Raw genomic sequence first — 21,109 nt, 5'->3', positions numbered from 1 at the left:
CAGGTTTTGATAGTTTTGGTCATCAAAAACGATTTGCAAAATGTAAGATAAATTATCTGTAAAGTGAAGATGATGAATATAAAAAGTAGTGTTTCCATGGATATGAATTTAGCTATGAGATGAAAAACAATATTTGATGATAACTAGTGTTTTTAGGTATTTTATGGCACAACACAAGGGTTAATCAGCAAAAATAGTCAATCAGAGCAGGATATCGCAATACAGTACATGCCCACTCAATGCAAAAGCGTGTGCTCAAGTTGGGTCTCCTAAAGGGGTGTTGTCCCCTCCTTCTTCTCTGTTTGAGGTGTTTGCACAAGACGTGCGCTACCGCCATCTACAGTGCTAAGGGGACTTCATTTATTCTCAACCTCAGGACTCCGAAGGTCTCCTAACCGAAGGTCTCCTAAAGGGGCGTTCACCCGACATAAAGTGGATACCGGAAAAGAAACAAAATGACGTATCTCTGTCTAGAATATCTCTGCTCATACAGTGTAACAATTTCTGTCTACTTTCTGAATTTTTTAAAGCAACAACCTCCTTCTCACCTGTTGCTAATTACTCATAAGAGGTGGTGTAGCAAGCGCTCCACCACATGAAGCATTTACACTGTTCATTAAGTGGAGCGTTCACTCGCCACCTGCTGGAGTATAAAAGACACATCAACCAACAACAGTAACCCATGTCAAAGATGGAGAAAAGAAAAAAAACATAAAAAACAGCTAGACGTGTAGTGTAGAGAAGATGGCAGTTACAGACAACAAGTAGGTTCAAAATCCTCATTTATGCCTTTGAGGGCAGTGTCTGTAGGTACAGTAGTACATCCAGAATAAATGGTACATTCTGCGATGTATGAATAAAATAAAAGAAAAAGAAAGAAGAAAAAACTGAGTGTGACCTATTCCCACCTCGCTTGATTACTTCAGAGACGCACCAACAAGACGGAAGAGCATGGAGAGTGGAAGATAAATATGTTACTGCACCATCATATGTACACCATCCACACCATCAAAGCTGTTCTCAGATGCTTTCCCAAGCTTACATTATATATCATTCTTATTTATTTTATTTTTTTAATGTTTATTTTTTACCATATGTTTATCTTAATGCTTTAAATGTTCTTTGACTAATCTTTCTTTCCTTTCACTGTCCTTTATTTTTGCATTTTTTTTATTGTGAAGCACATTGAGTTGCACCCGTGTATGAAATGCGCTATACTAACAAACTTGACTTGACACATCATCTGCTGCTACACTGCCAACATTATTTCTAATCGGGCAGAACACAATGTGGATACCTGGCCAGCATACATGCCTTGGCTGTGGGAAAGACAGGTGAAATGTACAATAGCTCATTATAATTACTCAATGGCCCAATTGGATGGGCAAAAGGTCATTTGGAAAACATGGCACTGGATTGTAGCTTCTCAGTCCAGGTTGCCCATCACTGTCACCACCATTTCTGATCCAGCTCCAATCCTCTGACCTCTGAGGTAGTGGGTGGAGCCCAGAGTGGGCCATAGGCATAAACTATTCAGGCTGACTTTACCACACAGAACACGGTGAGTGTCACCTTCATTTTCATTATGAGTGTTAACATTTATATTCATATTCATTTTTGTGATATACACCACTTCATCCGACTGCAAAACAAAAACATGATGCTGCCACCACCTATTTTAGAGTTAGAATGGTGGTCTGAGGCTGAAGAATGATGTTCTGCACTGTTCAAAGTTTGCAAACCTGAGAACACCATACTGAGAACACCATACTGAGAACACCACACTGAGAACACCATACTGAGAACACCATACTGAGAACACCATACTGAGAACACCACACTGAGAACACCATATTGAGAACACCATAGGCTACTGAGAACACCATACTGAGAACACCATAGGCTACTGAGAACACCATACTGAGAACACCATACTGTTGAAGTAGATGAAAAGAGATAAAGAAAGTCTGTCTGCAGTTGTTGTTGCATGTGTGGGGATGTTTAACTCACTGTGCATGAAAGATGCCCTGAGGTACTGTCTGTGTGTGTCTGTGTGTGTGTGTGTGTGTGTGTGTGTGTGTGTGTGTGTGTGTGTATGTGTGTGTGGTTTGTGTGTGTGTGTGTGTCTGTGTGTGTGTGTGTGTGAACTCACTGTGTATGGTAGGTGCTGAAGCCCTGATGTCCCTCAGTAAGGGGCTCCTCGTTCTTCATGGTCAGAGCAGATGATGATCTGCCCGTTTGATAAGTACCCACACCACCCCCACCCTCTGGGTCATCCATCCTTACACTGCACGAAAGAAAGAAAGAAAGAAAGAAAGAAAGAAAGAAAGAAAGAAAGAAAGAAAGAAAGAAAGAAAGAAAGAAAGAAAGAAAGAAAGAAAATGAACACAGATATCAACAGATATTCAGCGAGCATTCAGCCACACTCACACACACACACCAAAGGATGTTTCTGGTGCTGGTTGGCAGAACACTATTCCCAGCTATAATTTATAGCACATCAGATAACAGCTGCAATTACATGTTTGAGCTAATTCACAGATGCAACTAGAAATGCACTCAGGGAGTGCAGAGTCAGACCTTCGCCAAGGAAGCTGTTTAATAGAACATGTCACACCCTATTTTTATTTTTAGTCTTTCTGCCTTCTATTTGTGGTGTTAGAAATTGGAATGTAAAAGTTTACCCTGTCCGCAATTCAATTTGCGCTCATGGGGGCATCTAGATTTCTAGGCTAGAAATGGTGAAGAATATTTTTTTTTTAATCCTGTTTCCGGTTCATGATCCGGATCACCACCAGAATGTAATCACTTGTTCCTTGGGTCATTGGGACAACTCAACAAAGTTTCATCCAAATCCGTTCATACGTTTTTGAGTTATCCTTCTGACACACAGACAGACACACTAACTTAAAGAAGGGTCATTTCACGTGAAATCAGACACTTTGGGACCCGACCGACACAGATTTCAATCATACTTGGTGTGCCTTTTTAGTAGCAAGGTAGCACCCCAGAACTGCATTTGTGTGAATCTGACACCAATATTAATGGAGAAACGGACTACCAAAGGTTTGCATATGAGGGTAGGCCTTGATTATATCAGTCAGTTAAAGTCACAAAAAGATGTCTGTTGTGTTGTTTGAAAGCTCTTTTCTGGCTCTACAAATTACACAACAGCATGGAATACAACAACCCTGAGAATATGAATTGGTGTCAGATTCACACAAATGCAGTTCTGGGATGATACTAAAAAGGCACACCTGCCTTGCTACTAAAAAGGCACACCAATTATGATTGAAATCTGTGTCGGTCGGGTCCCAAAGTGTCTGATTTCACGTGAAATGACCCAGACACAGACAGACAAACAACGCGACCCAAAACGACCTTAATGCAAATTCAATCGCACACAGATGGGTCATTCCGCGTAATGGAAATTAAAAAAGAAAACATCACATATAACAAGTCAGATTGGCATTTTTAAAAAGAAGAATTCATGGGAAAAAAATATATAAAAAATCTGTGGACAATCCCACAAGGGGTTCTGGAGCTCTGAAAATGACACCCAAAATGATTGTTAGACTTGTGTGGTCTTCTGTTCAAACACAGATAGGGTTTCCTTTCTATTTATTGCTTTTTATGAGAGTGTTTCTACTAATCTCTACCAGGGAAAAAAAAAATCAAGAACCTATATTGGGTACAAATATGTCTTTATATTCTAAAGGCCTAAACAGAGCACATCCAAAAACTGCAATAAAATGTGTATCATCTTTGAGGGAATGCTATGACGATGCAGGATCATCCAGACCAAAACAGACAATTTTGCAACAAACTATTCTTATCTATGTACCAGCATGCATAATGTGAGCTTCCTTCATGGTTTAGTTCTTGAGCCATGGGCTTGTGAACTTTGACAAAAAAAGAGTGTGAACAAAATGGGCACCCCCCTCCCCCAGTGAAAATGGCTGTAACATGGAAAATATACATTTTACACTCAAATAAATGTACAGTGTTCCTCTTAAGTACCATGGGTACACTTGGTAATATTTTCATATTTTTTGGAGACCCAAGTGCGCGGGATCCTGTTGAACTGACATGGAATGACCCAGATTGACATCACCAGAAATAGGTGATGTCCACTAAATTCAATTCTAAACGGTATTAATTGTCTTGGAAGAGAAAATTGCATCAGATCTCTTGCAGCCTTCAAGAAGCAAGTAAAGTCTCTCCTCTTTCGTGACTATCTACTAATGTCTGAGCTGCCATAGCCCCCAGACTCTTGATATGATGTGTATACTGTATATGTGTTCTCTACTTAAAAAAAACAACTAACTAGCCCTTCTTTGCATCTGCACTTGTTATGCTGTATATTTCCTGTGCACTTTGTATTTGCTAGTGATGTTGGCTATGATTATGTCCTCTTAAGTCGATTTGGTTATAAAGCGTCTGCCAAATGCAATATAATGTAGCTAATGCAATGTAATGTAAGTTCTAAAATAGGACATTATTCAGTTGGTGCCCACACGCATACCATTTAGGGGTAGGCCTATGTCATAATAATCATCATCATTTTAACATTTCATTTGGAGCACTTTAAGATACACAAGGACTCCTAGGGCAGAATCACGGCATGGCATGGTGTATAGGCCTACAGTTTCATGCCAGTAGGGCCAACATTTTCATCATACATGTTCATTTACATCATCATTACTATATAATAAAAAGGACAGTTTAAACTGTGTAGCCATTTTCCCAAGAATTATAGGCATACTGTAAAACATTGGTTCCTGATTGCATTATCGTCTGTCTGACTTCAAAAGGGTAGGACCTAATTAAGTGGCAAGTTAACCAAGAGTGAATTGTTGTTAGTCTGCCTCTAAAATGGTTACTTAGGCCTACTTACAACAAAACAAATCCGTAGGCGGGCCCCTGGCAAAGTTCTTGCTCAGAGGTTTATGGGCACCGTCAAGGGAAGCTGCATGACTCATGAGTGGTTGCCTGCCTACGTGGTTGAGTTGAACACTTCTTATCAGTCGGTCATCGTCCTGTTAATCTGTCAGTAGTAGTCTGGACTTTAGCCTACATGATCAGGCAGGAACAACAATATCTGCAGCGCCTTTAGAAATGACATTCGCGTTAGAAGTGTTATCGCCGTCTAGGTTTTGGCTGATAGCCTAAGCTTCTGTCTCAATTCGCATGCAGTTGCGCATCATTTTGCCAGCGTCCATTTACGAAAAGCACCCAGACAATCACCCTGGGCCCAGGGCATAGACGAATGAGCAATAGGCCTACATTAGCCCACATAGCCCTCGTCAAAGGGAAAAAATACAGAGTGTCCCTAGCCTACTGTAGGCTATACGTAGGCCTAGTTATTAGGCCCATGGATAGGCCTAGGCGCGCCAGTCTCGGGCGTTTCTCGACTGAACATCCGAAGTGAAGTCCCATTGCTCAACTTCGACAGTTGGACATCATTGTAAGCAAGATAGTTAGCGTATCGCTTAAATTATCAATTCCATTTGAAAAAGTAATTAGGCTATTTAGTCGTAGGGCAGGGGCCTACTTACCGACTTGGAATCGACACGGCCACGGACGCGCAGAGGTCGAATTTCTTTCGATTTCACCTGTTCCGGGTTGTGACGTCTCATCACAGGTGATTAGGCCTACTGTAACAGGTAGGCTACAAATTGCAATCCCGGAGAGCTCTGAACATTCCTCACAGATCCACATTACTGTCTGTGCAGAAATGAATGAGTTTCACAGAGAAATAGAAGTGACGCAGGTCCATTCCAACACTAGCAGGAACTTATAGCCTACAGGCTTTGTTTATACCTACAGTGGTCAAGTCAAGTCAAGTCAAAGTTTATTAATAGAGAACTTTAAAATACAACAAGATAGATAGCTGACCAAATTGCTGGACAGGCAGATAAAAGGACTCGAGGACCTCTTAAGATACACAAAGACAACAACAAAAATAACATGGAAACAGTGTAATCTTTGAACAAAAAAAATAAGCACTTAAAAGCAATATAATAACCAATAGAAAATGCATACAAGAAGTGTCTGGGAAAAAAAGGAGGCTAATTGAGGTGCAAATAAATACGCTAAAACTACAGACGGCTCATGTAACAAATTAAAAGAAGGGCAAGCAATAAGTAAATCAAGAAAAACTAGGAAGTTATAAAGAGTTATGCATAAAAAAATGCTATGGCATAAAAATGTGTCTTGAGATGTTTTTTAAAAAATAGGAATGGGGCCGAACGTATGTGGGGTGGGAGATCGTTCCAGAGTTTTGGGACTATGACCGCAAAGGCTCTGTCTCCTCTACTCTTCAGTCTGGAGGGCAGGGCACGACTAGGAGGGGGGGGGGGGGGGGTGCATTTTTAAAAGATCAGACAGGTAAGGGGGTGCCAAAGGGATTTAAAAACAAATAAAATAATCTTAAAATGTATTCTAAAGCGTATGGGGAGCCAGTGAAGAGCTGCAAGCAAAGGTGTTATCTGTTCCTAGCGCCTTCGCGGGCAGCAGCTTTCTGGACTAATTGCAGGCGTGAGATGCAATGAGTACAATGTAAGAGTAGGCCTACCCCCCCCCCCCCCCCCCCCCCCCCCCCCCCCCCCCCCCCCGCCCCCCCCCGCCGCCCCCCACCCGCCCCCTCGCCCCCCTACCCCCACCCCCCCCCCCCCCCCCCCCCCCACCGCACATAAATGAATGTGCATATAATTTTCATCTGTGTTTCCATTGCCTAGTTTAACAGTAGGCCAAATTAAGCGTAGCAATGCAAGTCTATGGGCAAACAAAACATCATCAAATTAACTTGTACAGTACTAAAATTAATGTAAAATTCACCAGAGTGCAAAACGGCTATTTAAGCGGGCTTGCAGTACAGTTTATGCTTGCTTTGTTGCTTTGTTTGTTGCTTCTCTTGTGCAGGCCTGCAGGGCAGTAAAAATAGAAAATGGATATCCTCCTAGGCCTTTCGAGATAGAGACACCATTCAAACACTAAAACGACCGGCTCGGCTTGGAGATCATTTGTACTGATATAGCGTGTCCGTGTCTCTTGACGTTTTTCCGTTTTTGGCGATTTTGTGCAAATTTGGGTCCCCATAGAAAACAATGGTAGAACCTTCAGGAGAGAGTGTTCCGTCACTCTACAGATCAGAGTGTAGGAGGCTTTTTCGTTCATAAAACATCAACACTTTCACCAAGATAGGACTCCAAACGGTGAAAGTATCATGTCCCAACTCCCATTACTTTTTAAATGGCAGGTGTGTAAAAACTGCTGGGCTGGCCCAATGGCTTTTCCTATTGACTCTTGAAGTGCCTTTCTGAAGAGGTCAGCACATCTTCCACAAGAGGTCCACTTGTGACTGAACCTTCATTCAAGGACTGTTAGAAAGATCACACTTATGACTCCAATCTGTGAGCAGGACATGTGCCAATTCTTTTTAGTTTTTTAACAACAGCGATTTAAAAACTAGAAACTGTTTTGATTCTGCCCTCTGCCTTAGAGCACAATACTAACTGCCATACAGTCAATCAGAACAGGTGCTGCCAATACAGGGTTCCATCTCAACTGTCACTTTCTCTCAACATTCTATTCTTAACGAGCAGCTGCACTACAGTTCTAGAAGTCTATTGTTCAGCTCTTCAATGCAATGTGATATTGTCTTGCTGGAATACTATTAAAAAATACTCCCGGAAAAAGTTGGGACATTTGTCTCTCGTAATACCCATAAACCCTCTCTGCCTGAATGCTGTGCTCCTCAGATAGTGAACTTCCTTGTCATTTCATTTTTAGAAATCTTATCTTATATTATAAAAATGATACTTTGCCAACTTTGATTCTGACAGTTGTATTGGGTATGGTGAGCTGCAACCCGGAAACCAAAAAGCATCTAACAATGTTAATAGTTAGTGTGTAAAGGAACACAGGGTTTATTTTATATCCAATTTTCAACAAAGATTATTGTCAGCATGACCTTTTGCAAATTAAAAACTCTGTTAGAAACGGAGAAAAAAAACATTAAAACAAAATTTAGTGTGCAAAATTAAGTGCAATTTAAAAAAAAAAAAAAGTAGACCAGTGCTTAATTTCGGGAAAAAAATGGCACTCATTTCAAAATAATATGATACATGGCATTCCATCACCTGCCAGTAAGTTCATGAATCTGCTTGTTCTACATATCAGAATGTTGTTGAGTGAGGTTCTACATCCACGCTTCAGATCCTCAGCGCCGTTTTTGGTCTTTGCATTTCGAGGAGTTTGCCCAGCTCAGGCTCTGTACTGGCAGACTGTGCCGGCCCTGTAACTCCCCCGTTAATGTCTTTTTGATCCCGGCCCCCTGGGACCGAGCCACACACTGCTCTGGCGCTGCCTCCTGAGTGTCCGCAACAGAGGTGAGATGGCCCGGCGTGGCATCATGAGGCTGAGGGGTCTGGTGGTAGGCTGTTAAGGAGAGAGAAGGAAGAGGCGAGAGGTCCACAGCTAGGGGCCTGTACTTTCTGAGATGGCTTGCGATGGGGGTAGAGCAGGGGACTGGGGGATTGGAGGGTGGGGGGACCACAAGGTGTTGATGTCTTTGGGGCTCCTGGACCAAGTTTCTGCCCTTTGGCAACGGATTTGTCATTAGGCCAAGCTGGTGATCTGTGGCTGCTGGTGTTGAGGCTTTGCTGTGGCTCCCCGCCCCGCCGTGTTCTCTGGGAACCTCCGTGCAGAATGTTGTCGCATCAACCAGGGGAACTAGAGGAAGACAAGCACATGGACTGGTTTAGCATTTGGACATTTGGAAATAGAGAAAAGGACTTGCCGAGCATCTATAAAAGTTCTTGAGAAAGTGTCTTTGAGAAAGACTCTGCGATTCTGGTGTGTACTACTTGATTGGTGTTTGATTGTGTGGCCTTCCAAGGTACTCGGTGGAGTATTGGAATGTGGTATGTCCTTGTAAATATGCCATTTATTGACATTTGGTGAATTTGGAAAGAATGAGATAGTTAAAGGGATTTCCAAAATGGTAATATTCGAGCTGCTCTATATGTGAAGTCATTATTTTCATATCTCGGAAATGGCCGAGACAAAAAAAATGCAGCATCACCGGGTACTGACAAGTCAAGGGTAGCGTGAGCAATACAACAACATATTGAAATTGGCAGGAGTGCTCCTTTAATCCCTGGTGAAATATTGGGCCTACATTTCAGGCATGGAAGATGATGAGAACATGCCATATCTGGGGCCAATACTAAGAAGTTGGTTCAGGAGTAAACAAGGTTAAGAGATACATTATCTAATAGAAGAGCCTGTTGTCCTCATTTCTTAAAAACCCTTAGAAATGAGGACACCATGCGCTTCTATTAGATGATTTACCCCTTAACCAGGTTTACTCCTGAACTAGCTTCAGTGTACTGTAGGCCCCTGGTGCTGATTATCTGTGTTAATACCTGGGTCAGTTGAGTTGCTGGTTGCATCTCCCTCCAGCTCCGTCTTCATCTTAACCGTCATCTCATCTTCTTCACCATCAATGTTGCCGTTGTCATCATCATCATCATCATCATTATCATAATCCGATCGACACGGGCTCAGGTGGGAGAAAAGATTTCTCAGGACTGATGGAGTCGATGGAGGATCTGACGAGCCCAAATCATGACAAATAATATCACCAACCATTTCATGAAAATCAAAGTTGCCCCGAACATCAAACAATAACAATTCCATCCTCAGAAGTCTTCTATTATCATCAGAGAAAGGCCTTCCTAAAACACGTTTTTCTTACCTGGAGTTCTTGGCGATTGAGGCCTCTCAATGGCAGTTGCTCTGAGGAGGTTTTGTGCATCTTTAGATGCTGATGAGGAGGAGGAGGGGGAAGAGGAGGATGATGGACGAGCAGTGGAGTTGCTGGCAGTTGGCCGTTCTGGCTGTTCAGCTGGTCCTTGCTCCACGAGGGATATTTGGGACTCGGATGTCGATGCAGCTCCACTCTGCACTGGTGAGTCTGTGTGGTCCGCTGATTGTGTTGGCTGTTGGGAGATGGTGACGGCGATGGGGACGGGGATGAGGACAGAGACGGGACGCTCGGGTTGAAACTCTGCGCTGTTTGCTCCAAAACTGAAGGGGCGCACGGGCTCGGGTTCAGAGTTTTCGGCCGCACTGTAAAAATTCAACCTGTGGAGGCAGAAGAGCGTAGTTTTGATATTACATACTGAGACAGGTTAAAGTCTGCACATACCGCACTAGCCATGCCGTTTGAGAAACATTCATCGTTATGCTGTAGGTCAGACCAAGTATCAAGAGATTTGAAAGTCGATGATAATCAGGCTAATGCCGCATAGCTTTTATCCTGAAAAAGGGACCAAATAAGTATAAACAGATAAAAGAAAAGAAGTCTGCTTTGACCAGGATTTTACCTTTAGTGAGAGTAAAAATACCAAAACACCCGGACCATGCCAACTGGCTACAGGGTATGATGTTCGGCCAAAGTATGCTACAGCTTAGCCAGGGCTCAACACCTATTGACCATTTGCAGTGATGTCACAATATCACGTGATCTTTTCTTCACAGTACGGCGGAAGTGTACATAAAGGAAATAGAAACATTCAGATGGACCGTCACATGCAAAAAGTCAAAGTAGTTTGGCCAGGCATACGGAGGAACTTCTGGAACGTGTTGTCTTTGTGCATGTGCGTGTATGTAGTGAACTTTCCCACATGAACAGTTGGGGCCGTGCAGCAGCCTCCAGAGCTGGTGTGTGAGTGCGGGAATGTGTGTGTATGTGTATTTGGAAAGTGCTTTGAAACAACTTTATTGTTGTAATACTGTTGTAATACTTGTTGTATATTGTAATGTGAGCTAGACACAAACTTTGAATCTCACTCTGAGAGATGGGTTGGCAACACTAGTTAATCAGACCTAATACAAGTCTCATAGACACTTGTAGTTGTGATAGCTACAGCTACTTATCTGTCATGTGCACATACACATGCATACAGTACGAGTTTACTACAGTATATATACAGACGTTTTTGTGTTGGCCAGGAAGCCTTCACAGGTTTTTGTGTTGGCCAAGGGGTCCGCTGCAGGCTCAGGCTCCGGTTCTGGCTCCAACGGTTGATGTTTTGCCTTTAGCTCCTCAAGAAACTACAAGAAAAACAAATACACATATTGATGCCGGTAATGTAGTACAAAGTGTGATGAAGCGGTCTGCACACTGTGTATTAACGGTCGAAACTTTGCCGTATGTTAAAATGAAATAAAGTATTTTTTGGAGTTAATACACAGTGTGCAGACCGCTTCATCACACTACCTACTACCTTTTGTCTGGCACCTGGATAACTACTTGCGCACCCTACTTCTAAACAGTAATGTAGTACAAAACCACAAACGTATGACCACTTTTTTTGGCTGTATTCATATCTGTTAAGTCTCTTAGTGTAGTGATGAACACTAACACATGTTTGGTCACAACCAAACATGACCGATGCAGCACTGATCCAGGTAAAGTGAATAAAGTCTTCTGTGAAATTTAATAGCAAGAGCGCAACGTTTTGACCCTCAGGGTCGACGTCTTTTATCGTCTTGCACCTGACCCATCGGGTAGGACGTGCACTCATCTACTCCTCTGAACAAGTGTAGCACTGACCATGTCCAGCTAATTAAACATATGAACAGTATAATGTGAATTATTAATATGAACTCTATAACTCTGTTGATTGACTGGCTGACCTTGTCTAGGATCCGCTCTGTGAGCTCAGTCAGGGGAGCATGGGAGAACCTGCAGGAGTCCTGATTCTGGCACCCCCGCCCTCTGTGGAAGAACTTGCAGGGAAAAGCGCTTGGAGAGCAAACGTTAAGGAGACATCAAAGTTTTTGAAGAACACTGAGCTGTGTTGAAATGCAGTTTTTTCTTCATCTGATTGCTTGCCATTTTTGTTGTTGAACACTTAAAGCACTTAACCCTGTGCTAATGTACTTAAGCAAAAAACAACAACAACAACAACATCAGCTAACCCTACTTAGCATCTGCACTTGTTTCTCTGTATACTTCCTGTGCACTTTGTATCTGCTATGTGGACTATGATTATGTCCTCAATTGTAACTTGCTTTGGTTAAAAGGCATCTGCCAAAAGCAAGATAGTGTAATGTAATAATAATGGGTTAGACCTGAATTCAGAAGGTCAGATGTAACAGCACGGATACACCTAGTCACATCTTTGAATTTTATGCAAGGCATTTCAAATCATTACTTAAGTAGTGCCTGGCTGAAGAGTTGCACTAACTACTATATTGCTATAACTAGAGTATTGCTTATACTGGTACACATTTAACAACATAATTGACCTTGACGGGGTCAGACACAGAAAGGATATTGTGCATGTAGAGGCAACTGTCTCCACGCATGCAAAAGCCCTGAATGTAGAATTTGCACACTTCATGGAACTTGAAACCGCCAAGGTCACGGGAGTGTTCAAACTGGCACCCTTCGCCCTGGAAGACAGTTAAGACAAAGCATATCAACAAAACACATGTGTAAAAAGTAAAAGTAGAAGTACAATTCATAGTCTGAGTACAACACCAGTCCACATTACAGTTGTTACAGCAGTTATCCCACTGTACCTTCTCAGGTAGACAGACTGTGTGAAAAAAAACCCATTAAAAAACTACCACAGATCTGATCCAATCAGTTTAGCATCAGCTGATCGTAAAACAGGTATTGTAGCCTACAGTAACTAAAGACCAGTTACTCTGTAAAGTCATCTGTGTTGAAAGCACTTTTTTTTACTTCTACTTTCCATTTTGACACCTCATTCATACATAGCCCCTACCTTTGTCATGTGCACTCTACACTCACCATCAGCTTGTACACTGCTGCACTATGCGTGCCCTCTGTATGTCCTTTGAAAGTCACTTTGGATTAAAGTATCTGATAAATGTAATGTAATGTCAGACAATAGAATAGAACACAATAGCTTTTATTGCCACTATTCAAATGCACAATTTACACTATACATTATCCATGAGTCCTTTGAGGCAGTCATGGGTAAGCGGTTAGGGTGTCAGACTTGAAGCCCAAAGGTTGCCGGTTCAACTCTCGACCTGCCAGGTTGGTGGGGGGAGTAATTAAACAGTGCTCTCCTCCATCCTCCTACATGACTGAGGTACCCTGAGCATGATACCGTTCCGCCGCACTGTGCTTCCTTGGGGTGCGATTGAGGGCTGCCCCCTTGCACGGGTGAGGCATACATGCAATTTTGTTGTGTGCAGTGTTCACTTGACAATGGGAGTTGGAGCTTCCCAAGGGGCTTTCACTTTGCACTGCAATGAGTTGCTTTGAATCTCATTGTGCATATGTATGAAAAGACATTTTAGCAATATGTGCTCTTCCTCAATTTAAAGGAAAACTTCAGCCAATTTCGACATGCGGTTGTAATGCTCACACTAGCCCGGACTTGTCAGTACCTGAAGTATTTTTTTCTTCCTTCAACTTTTTCCGAGATCCTGGTCATTGTAATGGGAGCAGAGTTTGTTTACATGTCATAAAAAAACATCTTAATTTATTCCCAATAACATCCAAAAAGGTTACGCAACACCAGCAGACAACTAGCAAACACCAATACCTTTTGGGATAATATTTGGAGTAAGCCCATGTCAATAAGGTTTTGAATGTAAACAAAGGCTGTCCCCATTAGAATAGCTCAGATCTCGGAAAGGGCTGAGCCGAAAAATGCAGCATCACCAGATACTGACAAGTCAAGGGTAGTGTGAGCAATACAACAGCATCAGAGTTCTCAACGGGTCGGGTCAGCCCGACAAACCCGACGGGCCCCGTGGGTTCGGGCCGGGTTCGGGTGGAAAATATAAGCATATGGCTTGGGTCGGTTCGGTCCGCGGGCTCAATCTTTTCCGCCCAGTGAAAAAAAAAAAAAAAAGTCAGTTCTGCTGTTTACCGTGAATCATGGCGAATTTCCCCTTGATGGGTCAGTAAAGCTAGGCCTATCTATCTAAATATAGGCCTATGTAGGCCTGCGTAACGAAGGTCTGGCAGGCTGCTGCATGCAACGTTGCGCAGTGCTTAATTTGTAAATCACAAGGTGGAACGCAAAACAAACATGACATCACAGCGATGATGAGTTGGACAGAGGTCCCGGAACGCACACAAAAACTACATTGGCTACAATTACGCAAACGAATAAAAACGGGGGAAAAATCTTAGATGCAATTTTAACGACATTGAGTACCATGTCAGCTGGAACCATACTTTTGTTTCTTAATACAAGGGATGGTTGGCAATCCAATGGCTATTTTAAACAACAGCCATAGTAGCCTATTAAATGCTGTAATGACAACAACCAATATTTTTAGTTTGATCGCTAACTTTATGCTTAGTAGTCTCAGCAAATGCAGTGCATGGATGCTTTCCCCATGAGGTGAAACGAAACCGAAGCGGTCTTCTACTATGGAAAGGACAGTGGCTTTCCAATTAGGCTATCCTTTCCCCGTATTCACACAACGTTGGCATATGCGTATTAAACATAAATCCACGCTTTGTTGGCGACTTTGTTGCATATAATTTGGCTAATCCGCATGTGCTGTTGCGATATGCCACTTCACTATTTCAATGGCTCATGCACTTATGGTAAGCGAGCGGCAGCAAAGACAGCGATTTCCCCGGTAGACTTGGCTTTTCACACTGACTGTCTGCTCGCGCTGCGGTCTGGTTGAAAATCCCCCCAGCCAATGTTTTATTTGGAGCGTGTAGGCCCTGTTTCAATAAAATATCACCTTGTCTTTGCTGTTTTCGTGCTCAAATTGACATGTAAGCAACTGTCGGTATGTATGTCCAAAACCTTGTGTGCCGACCAAAATTTTATGAAACTTTTAAACAATGTTTGGCACAGCCAGGCTTTCCATCTCATCCGCGCATATGAACAAACGAGGGAGGGGCAACTTCACGTAGCCTACATTTAATCAGATAGGCCTACTCGGGATGGAAATGTAGTAAGCCTACATTTAGAAGTCAACCTACTCGGGATGGAAATGTAGTAAGCCTACATTTAGAAGTCAAAAAAAGGTGGATAGATTGTTGTTGCGGTGAAGCATGAGGCGGTTATTGAAATCGCGCTGTGGATGATTCTGCTTAAATAGCAAGAATGTAAGTTTCCCCATTTCATATTATGTTTCTATTGTGGTAAAATATCTTTTCACTAGGATTTTAAGTGGGTTATGCAATTTACTGCACATAAGTGCCCTTAAAGACCTACCACAACCCGTCATTCTCCATAGGATAACGTGGGGAAACTCGACCCCCGACTTCGGGCTTCGGGCCGGGTTCGGTTAGATAATTCCAAGTGATGTGTCGGGTAACATCGGGCTCGGGCTTTAAAAGCCACGGGCCGGGTAGGGTCGGGTTGACATTTTCAGGCCCGTTGAGAACTCTAAACAGCATATACATGAGTTCTAAATTGTTGTTTTCCCCTGACTGCTCAAAACTAACTGCGCACAAGTCAACCTCTGATTGTTGGAAACCGCTGACGGTCAAAACATTAGCTGACGTGGTGGGTTGCCAGTGTCTTGCCCCTCCTCACAATATCGTGTTTACAAACACGCTGAACCCATGTATTGAAATTGGCAGAAAAAAATGAACCCCTTCAACACTCACCTTCAGGCATCGGTCTGCTAGAAAGTGCTTGCAGATGAGCCGTCCGTTCACGTCTATGGAGTTCTGCTCTTTGAACTCTGGGGTCATGAAGGGTTTCCTCTCCTCCCATTTGGGACGGCTTCTCTGCTGGAAAACAAACACCGAAAACAAAAACCAAACTGAAATTATTTAGTGATGAAGTGATCCCAATGGTCATCTTTTTTATTACACTGCATGTAGCTGGGCTGTGCGTTTCTCCTGGAAACAAAATGAAATTAATACGCACAACAGATACAGCACACCACAGCACAGTGCACTAAAATTGACTATAGGTGGATCCAATATGCAGACTTCGTCCTCCCTTGACTGCTTGTGACCTCATGATGATGTCACTGACGATAAAACATTAGAATTGTGATTTTGCAAGATATTGAATGGATGTAATTTTCTCATTTCGCAATTGGGATGGTGAATGAAAAACAGTCCCCCAAAAGTTGTTGCAACTAGGCAGACATCTGGGAAAAGTTATTGTTTTCTCCATGAAGGAGGGGCCGGAAGGCGGGGCAAGGCCACAAGCACAAGTGGGTCAAAGACGAGACGTGCATTTTTTTTGTTCCGCACTCATTAAACTATCAAAAAAGTAAATTAATGAATTTTAAATGTTATGCTGATAAACAGCATAGTCTGGTGTCTCATTTCAGTAACATTTAATGAAAAAGAATTGTCAATGTTTGTGTGAAATAATCTCATATAGTGCAAAAATGTCATTCAGTGTAATGGTCCGCACTTAAAAATCACCAATACATTCTTGAATAATTATGCAAAATGATGAACAAAATTATTTTTTCACTCTCTGGGCATAATTCTAGAAGTGTTCTTGTTATTGTATTAAAAGCACGTTTCATTACCATTTTGTTTTGATATTCAAATCATCTGGGGACTTTTGTCCGGATTTTCAATTCCTTAGATATCATTCAGTGTAATAAGATCAACATGGTGCTTTTAAATCATAATAAAAAGTGATAGTCACACAACAATATGTGACATCATCAAAAGGACCCCTGGGGACCCCTTAAGTGATGATGCAAAGGGAGAGTCTTGTTCTTCAATAGTCGAAAATTCTGTATTTTTATCTTGTGGTAACAGCGTCCACAAAAACAGATGTCATTCAGTGAAATGTCAAAAAATACTTTTATACTCAGATATTCATCCAAACAAGCATATTTTCTAAATAGACATAGTAAACATTGTGGGTCAAAGTCATTGTTTCATGTAGGTGGCTAACTGTGTGCTTGTAAAAAGGTAAAAATAAGGTGAAAAGTATTTGGTCGTCCTTCAGTGTAAGAGATGTCATTCAGTGACATGCAGTGTAAGGGCCATTTCATTCAGTGTAATCAGTTCATAATTGTATATTAAGAATCAAAACGGCAATATAAGTAGCAATATTATTATAAGATACAATAATATGATGATACTACTTGAAATTATGACTTTTATTGTTATTACCATTATAACCTTGTTTTTACCATGTAGCCACCATATTACTGGGTAGATTCTGGGATTTTGGAAGTTGTACATGAATTATCAGAACACCCTAAGTCACAATCCCCGAAATATGCAGGTTAACAGACAACATTTTCTTTTTTATTGTTTTAGGCCTAAGTAGTAGCCTACCTCTAAGCTTGTGATCTTGGAAGTTCTTCAAAACATGTCTTAATGCCCCAATATTAAGTAAAATACCAATTATTTGACAACATTTATTTCTGTTGTCACTCATTCAGGACGTTGAGTACTGTAGTATGATGGTAACAATATGATAGCAATGAAAAGTAGCTGTTTATATCGGCTTTTTTGCCAAGGCATCATTCAGTGTAATAGTTGTGGTCATTCAGTGAAATGCACATTTTTATGTGAAAATAAAGTCAAATTCTTACAAAACTTATTTGTTTAGCACAACACATGCGGGGGCATACAACAAATGAATAATTGTGTATTTTAAACTGATTTTCTCTTCGGTGGAAAAACTTGTTAAAGCCAAATGGGTGAAATGCACTTGGTGAAATACTACCGCAAAAACTATTTGCAAATGCCTTTTACTAGAACATTTTAGGTTTGATGAAGACCTTAAATATAGCCCTTTACTATGTTATGTAGCTTATTTCAGTTTTTTAACGTCATCTATGTTTTTTGCATTACCAACTGTTTAACACCGTATTACACTGAATGACATTTTATGGGTAAAAATTGGGTAAAAAGCACTGTCCTTACTATTTTCTGAACAGAAAATAAAAAACTTAATCACTCTACACTCCAACGTACCCAAAAAAGTTGAAAAACGGTGTCAGGGAACAGTTTTATTTTTTTGAGTCCTGAAAACCCTGTTTCGTCTTTGACCCAAGTGGAGGACGGGGGTGTGCATATTGGAATGCACGCTATGCCTCATTCAGTGCAAATATTGGCCAACAAGCCCACCAGGGGAGTATTCCAAGAACCTTGCTAAGTAATAAATTTGGCTAAATTACAGTAGTAGGGAAATCGTCTAATAGAAGAGCCTGGAGTCTTAATTTTCTTAGATAAAAGACACCTGTGGACTATCTATTAGCAGGTTTACCACTTCCTGTAGGTTAACTTACCCAGGCTAACCACTTCACCATGTTCTGCAAACTCTGCAAACAGTGTGCGGGAGCTTTTTTTTGTCTCTATGTTGGTGACCCAGTGGTTCCACTCCTACACACCTGGCAAATAGGAGTGCAAGAATTCTAAAAATAGTCTCTAAAGACTCTGAAAAGTAAAACAGTGATGAACTCATGAGAGCGTCTGCTTACCATTCGCGGCTGGTGTCTTCCTTTCTTTCCACCAGCTCCTGGTCCTTGATGGAATGCATTTCTTTGGTGTTTGTTGGTTGCGTTTACGTGTTTCTTCTCCTGAAACGTGACGTTTTTACCCCCGTGCCTCGACTGACCGTCTTGTATATTAGGGCCATTGGGATTTCTTCTGTGCTTGTTGTTGTTGTCATGTTGTCTTCTGTTACCTCCATCACCATTACCATTTGATTCATTCTTCCAACCACCTTAAAGAGTAGAGCAGAGAGCAATTTTGGTTGATCTAAATGAAATCAAGGTGTCTAGCAATCTAAACACAATACACATTGCAAGAACGCTAAATAATATTGCATATATTTCAATACTTACAAACATGAAATCTTGTTTGTTTTTTTGTTTTTGTTTTTGAAAACAATGTTTATGGACACAGTACTAGGGAAAAGAAAGCAATTGCAAAAAAACCCTCTTTCCACTTACCATCAGCATTCACACCAAGTCTGTCAGACGGACTTGACAGAGCAGTGGTGTTGATGCGTTTTCCATGCTGGCTCAGCTTTTGATTATCAACTGTTTGATCTTCATATTCATGTGAAACAGCATGGAACTTTTTCTTGTTTTGAAATTCACACCTTGTCCATGTACTGTCGGTTGGCTGGCCCTGGAGGCAGACAAACAGTAGGCCAGTGCATAATCAGCCATATCAGACTATGTTCTTGTGATATTAACAATATCAGACAACTTTAGACATTTTTAAATTCCATTACAGATGGAGAAGAACTGTGATGATCATGATTCACACCCACTCGTTTCCTTTTCTTTTTGTTCCTTTTCTTGTTGAAGTTTTCGTTCTTGGGGGTCGAGTCAGTCGGCTTTCGGTTGTGATGGGGCTGTTCTGACCTAGTGCAGGAGTGGTAAGCTTAAATGTAAAGTTTGATATAAAGGGAGCAACAACAAAGTTTGAACATGTTGAACGTACGTACTGCCTGCATGTGTGTAAACAAACATCTAGGCTACAACAAACGAAGGCAACAGAACAGACTAATGCGGGCATGTTTAGATCTTACCTTGTTTTCGTCACAATTTTATCAAAATCCACTTCACCCGGTGGGCTAGAAAATAAGTTTGCTAATGCCATTTCTTCTCGATGTCAGCCAGATCGCACAGTACAGTAGCCTAGGCTACCTACGACGATTCACAAGTCACAACGAATAATTTCCCCCTAGCCACAGTTCTACATAGTGAATACACAAAATTGTCAAACATTTCCAAAAAATAACTGCTAAGATTGTGTCCTTCTTGTCACAATGTTCATGATCATTTTAGACGTAATTTCAGAGTTGTAGTCATTTGTTGTTGTCAATCTCGGTCGCATGCCCGCCAGAGCGCCGCCATGACACTCGCAACTTCGTGTGATGTGATGCACGGCAAGCGTTGTGCGCTTTACTGCCACCAAGAGGCAAGGAGGTGGTGTTGCTAACGACCCGAGGACTTTTTTTTTTTTTTTTTTTTTAATCCCAAAATGTAGTAGCATCATCCAACATGCAGCAGTACGCTATTAATAACAGTGGTGATGCATGTTTTGTGATGCGCATAGGCCTACTCTCTTAACACATCACCACTTTGGGTTAGATACAAGAAGGAGAGCCTATAGTCATGCCGAAAGTAGCTTATTGACTGTCTTAGTATTCTCCCAAAGAAACCAAGGAGTAGAACAAGGGGGTTATTATGTAAACTAGATCTAACTACATTCATGGCACTGTTGATAAATCAAACCTTTAATGAGCAGACTGGACCGCGCTACAAATGAGCTCAAATTGCACAATTAGCCTATCCAAGTCATAGCTCTATAATGTAGCATAGCCTACACTATGATCTGAGAACACTGACCGAGCCTTTGTTCCCTTTTTATTATTTAAACAGTATATATAATGAAAACATTAAACAAGGATAACCCAAGTAAACATAAATGCTATTATTTAATTTGTTAACCCCTTTGCACACGGCCTATGTTATAACCTTACTGTCACTAAAACTGGGATGAAATATAGGCCTACTACCCCACCCCCTAGACAATTCCTGTAGTAATATGTATTTAAGACCTTCTTATATAAGATACAGTACTGTATTTGTACAGAAGCAAACTGCTCTTGCAACTACCATGTAGTTCATCTTCAACGTCTATACTTGAACCTATATCACAGTTACAGTGGGATATTAATGTTCACGTCCAACCATTCAATCGAAGTACATGCATGCATACACCATTTACATACAGCCTAAATACTCACATGAAATAGTATATTTTACGCCTTTACATACACCCAATAACTTGTACCCCCCAAAATCTATTGATGCAAACATCAAAACAGAGAAAAAAATGATCCTTTATCTATTATGTTGTAGGTATAAATAAATAATTGTGTGGATGATTTTTTTTGATGCAAAATACCCACATCCATCCAGTGTTGAGTTCATTTTTTTTCCCACCAAGGTCTTGTATTGAGGATGATGGAGTCTCAATGCCGCACAACTAAAGGCCTCTCTGTGATGCCCTATCTATCCACCATGAGTGACATTACAAGTTGTCGAAACAATGGCAAAAGTGTGCTATAATCAAAGATTATGGTGTATGGTCTAACAATACATTAGACTGTTTGACCTTGTT

The 21,109-nt window shown here is 41.4% G+C and overlaps 2 protein-coding genes across 2 annotated transcripts in view; both read right to left on the bottom strand.

Annotated features, from left to right (window-relative positions):
* Positions 1 to 8,224: 8,224 nt before the first annotated feature.
* Positions 8,225 to 19,895, bottom strand: LOC134457491 (zinc finger CCCH domain-containing protein 6-like). Its single transcript, XM_063209500.1, has 11 exons — positions 19,509 to 19,895; positions 19,248 to 19,341; positions 18,922 to 19,102; positions 18,448 to 18,692; positions 15,644 to 15,769; positions 12,355 to 12,471; positions 11,710 to 11,820; positions 11,006 to 11,124; positions 9,764 to 10,152; positions 9,432 to 9,617; positions 8,225 to 8,736 (listed from the first exon to the last, which is right to left on the bottom strand). The coding sequence occupies exons 1-11, from the start codon at positions 19,577 to 19,579 to the stop codon at positions 8,225 to 8,227; spliced, it is 2,151 nt and encodes a 716-aa protein (XP_063065570.1). The 5' UTR covers positions 19,580 to 19,895.
* Positions 19,896 to 20,615: 720 nt separating this feature from the next.
* Positions 20,616 to 21,109, bottom strand: part of LOC134457482 (probable serine/threonine-protein kinase kinX) — a 4,722-nt gene continuing 4,228 nt past the window's right edge. The window contains exon 2 of the mRNA XM_063209493.1: positions 20,616 to 20,634. Within this exon, the coding sequence (XP_063065563.1) occupies positions 20,616 to 20,634 (19 nt within the window). The remainder of the gene's footprint in view (positions 20,635 to 21,109) is intronic.

The sequence above is a fragment of the Engraulis encrasicolus genome, chromosome 1 (genome assembly GCF_034702125.1).
Source record: "Engraulis encrasicolus isolate BLACKSEA-1 chromosome 1, IST_EnEncr_1.0, whole genome shotgun sequence".
Taxonomy (NCBI): Eukaryota; Metazoa; Chordata; class Actinopteri; order Clupeiformes; family Engraulidae; genus Engraulis; species Engraulis encrasicolus.
This window is presented reverse-complemented; position numbering and strand designations above follow the sequence as displayed.